Genomic DNA, 3,310 nt, shown 5'->3' on the forward strand with positions numbered 1-3,310 from the left:
TTTTTTTTTCTTTAAAATAAAAATAACTGATGTCAAAAAAAAGAAAAAGAAAAAGAAAGAAACCTACTTACTGTCCCAATACTCTTCTCTTGTTGCTAGGACAAATACCCGGCACCCAAAATGAAGGAAAGAAAGGTTTATTTAGTTCATAGTTAGTGGAGGTTTCAGTCCACACTCCACTGGCTCCAAGGCAGAGTGACACATGGCAGACAGCAACCATTCATGGCAGCAGCAAAAAGCAAGAGCAAAAGGAGTGGCAGCAACTCAGGCAACTAACTAGCCTCTCCCCTCCTTACACTGTAATGCACAGCCAGGGTGTAGCACTCGCACATGCAATCCCAGCATTGAATCAAAAATCAATCACAAACTCCAGAAGTCGCCCCATAACTGCATGAGGCTTTAGGGGACACCTATACAAAAAACATAACACCTACCAATAATTAAAAGAATAAAGAAGCTAAGAACTGAGTCAGATATCTTGAATAACTAATGTTTTTGGAATAGCTTCATCTACCTACCTCTCCCTGAAGACATACTTTGGGGTTGTATCTCTACTTTGCAGTGAGCTAGCTATGTCTAAATTTTCTGTCTTAATTTTTTAGAGAACAATATCCTCAATACATGAAATGTGCTCTGGAGAAACAGTATCTAATCAGATATCTACATGACTTACCAATTGAGACATGATCAGTAAAAGAGTGCTGGTACCAGTGAGGAGAGCAAAATATGGTTGTGAACAAAGAACATCCAGTATTTTAGCAAATCTTCTTATGCTACATGTCTTAGTTACTTTCTGGTTGCTGGGACAAAGTACTCAGTACCCACAAGTTAAAGGATGACAGGTTTATTTTTCTCAAAGATCATAGAGATTTCAGTCCATAGTTGGCTAGTTCCAATGCAGTGTGACATAACATAGGAGAAACAGCTCATGGCACAGCAGACAGGAAGCAGAGAAGAGTCAAGAGAGAAGGAAGGATATCTATACACCCTTCACACCCACACTGATCCAACTCTAACAGGCTTTTACCTCCAAATACTACACCCAGCTGTGAACTCCTCAGTGAACTAATCCAGAGATGTGCATCACATACTGGTGCTACAGTCACCTCTCCAAAAGCCCCACCTATGAGCACACGAGGCTTCAGGGGACATCTGTCATGTTTCCTTGAAAATAATACCTCCCTGAAAAATAATCAGCCTTGAAAACTAGCAATCAAAAATGCCAACTATTAGGCTATTCTTGCCTTACCTGCTTTACAAAGTAGCAGTCAAGCAAGAGAATAGTGATAGCAGGTTAAGCAAGGCTAGGCTAATTGGGGCTGCCAGTTTTGTTAAGTTTTCAAGTCTGATTATTGTCAAAGTCCTGTAGTATTCAAGTAAAGAATATAGTAGATCTAAATCATGTATAATATAATCTTTAATTCAGACTAATCTGATTGTCTGAGAAAATAGCCATTTATGACAATGGACAAAATACAAAATCCTAGAAAGTTAGATGTGCCCTTTCCCCTTCTAGGAGATATGGTCACACGGAGTGCTTGCTCTTTGCCTTGTGGGTTAAGAAGATAAAATGAAAAATGTGCAATTCTCAAAAATCAAAATAAGCTAATTTTGTAATGGAATTCCTGTTTTTTTAATTTTTATTTATTTAATACATGGTCTACAGAGTCTCACTACACAGATTGGACTTGTAGTGAGCCTCCTGTTTTTCAGCCTCCCAAGCACTGGGATTACAGGCATGCAGAACCATGCTCAGTCTTATTCATGGTCTCAGCATGCCCCGGGAATCAAACCCTGGGCCCCTGCATCTGCCTAAGCAGGCACTGTAATCCCCTGAGCTATCTGGCCATCCTGACTATAATGGAATTCTTGAACTTACATTTTAAAACAGGCTTTCTTATAATTGTGCCAGTGATATTGGTAGTATTTATGAATAATTACTATCTTTGTTCCTCCAATGTGGTCATGAATTTAGTACTAACTAGTATCTATTAAATAGCATATATTTCTAAAATATTTAAATTGCAGAAAGGAAAATAAATTTATTTAGAAAAGTTAAAGAATTGCTGGTTGAGATGTTTTTAAAAACTCGCCTACTTCCAAAATAAATAAATACCAAAATAAGTCTCTTCTAGATTCTTCAGATATGCAACCATTCTAAACTTCATAATTAGAATGTTGGTGCAATAAGCAGACATGTATCTTATTCAGTAATTAGATTCAAAAATTTCATATATTCAGAATTACTCTTCAAAAATTCTTTAATAAACTAGTATGTTAACATCTAGTAATCAGTATTAGAAAATCCGAGTTTATTTGTTGGCTTGTGTTTAGAAGATGTATTTTTTTAGAATGTATATTTTCTCTTTTAGCCCTAGAGCAGCGGCAGTGAACCCATGGCACATGCACTACAGCAGGCTGTTTGTGTCATTGAAAGCTCTAAAAAGTTCACTGTCACTGCTTTAAGAGTCATACTTTCTATGGAGAGGTGCTCAGACTGTAATTGGTACATGGGACTTATAAGCAACTGAGAATTGACAAATTGATGCCACCTACAGCATACTTACTCAAAGCTATGTGGTTATTAAAGTCAGGTAGAATGGCTGTCATTTTTCTTTCTGTTACTACTGACCTTATTGTAGTCAAATTTGTAATTATTACATTTGTAAAGATACAACTCCATAGTATATGGTTATTTTGTTATGTTGTGCCTGAATTTTTATATTTTCATCCTTCAGATATGAAGCAGAGATGCTATATTATATTATTTCTTTATTCTTTGCAGATGATGGATTCTGAATTAATGCATAATATAGTAGGAAGCTATCTTAAACCTCCAGAAAGAATGTTTGTTCCACCACTTATTGAGGATGAATCATCTCAGAATTGCCACCCTGTGAACTTACAAGTTACTGCTGCTAAAATGATTCATAGTCCAAATAGCCAAGGTAATCCTAATACAATATTTTACACAAAGCTAGAGGAATGATACAAAGTATGTTATAAAAACTTCCTTTTTTTTTTTTTTTTTTTTTTTTTTTGTAGTACTGGGAGTTGAACACAGTCCTTCACATTGAGTTATGTCCCTGCCTGACCTACCTCCCCTGAGTCTATGTTGGCAGGTTGGGTTTGAACTTGCAATCCTTTTGCTTCAACCATTTTTATATGGAAAATAATATGGTTGTGTATTGCTTTTATAACCTAACTTTTACCTTACTGCTAAATTTCTGTGTACTTGGCCGGGGAGGTAGCTCTGTAGAATAAGTGCTTGCCTGGCAAGTGCAAGGGCCTGAGCTCAATCCCTGGTTCC

At 36.7% G+C, this 3,310-nt stretch overlaps 1 protein-coding gene across 7 annotated transcripts in view; it reads left to right on the plus strand.

Moving 5' to 3' along the window:
• Cep57l1 (centrosomal protein 57 like 1) overlaps positions 1 to 3,310 on the plus strand; it is a 70,434-nt gene that overhangs the window by 40,322 nt on the left and 26,802 nt on the right. For all 7 annotated transcript variants that reach the window (XM_023722296.1, XM_023722297.1, XM_023722292.1 and 4 more), the window contains one exon: positions 2,786 to 2,948. In XM_023722296.1, the coding sequence (XP_023578064.1) occupies positions 2,786 to 2,948 (163 nt within the window). The remainder of the gene's footprint in view (positions 1 to 2,785; positions 2,949 to 3,310) is intronic.

This window comes from Octodon degus, unplaced genomic scaffold (assembly GCF_000260255.1).
Source record: "Octodon degus isolate 3935 unplaced genomic scaffold, OctDeg1.0 scaffold00090, whole genome shotgun sequence".
NCBI lineage: Eukaryota > Metazoa > Chordata > Mammalia > Rodentia > Octodontidae > Octodon > Octodon degus.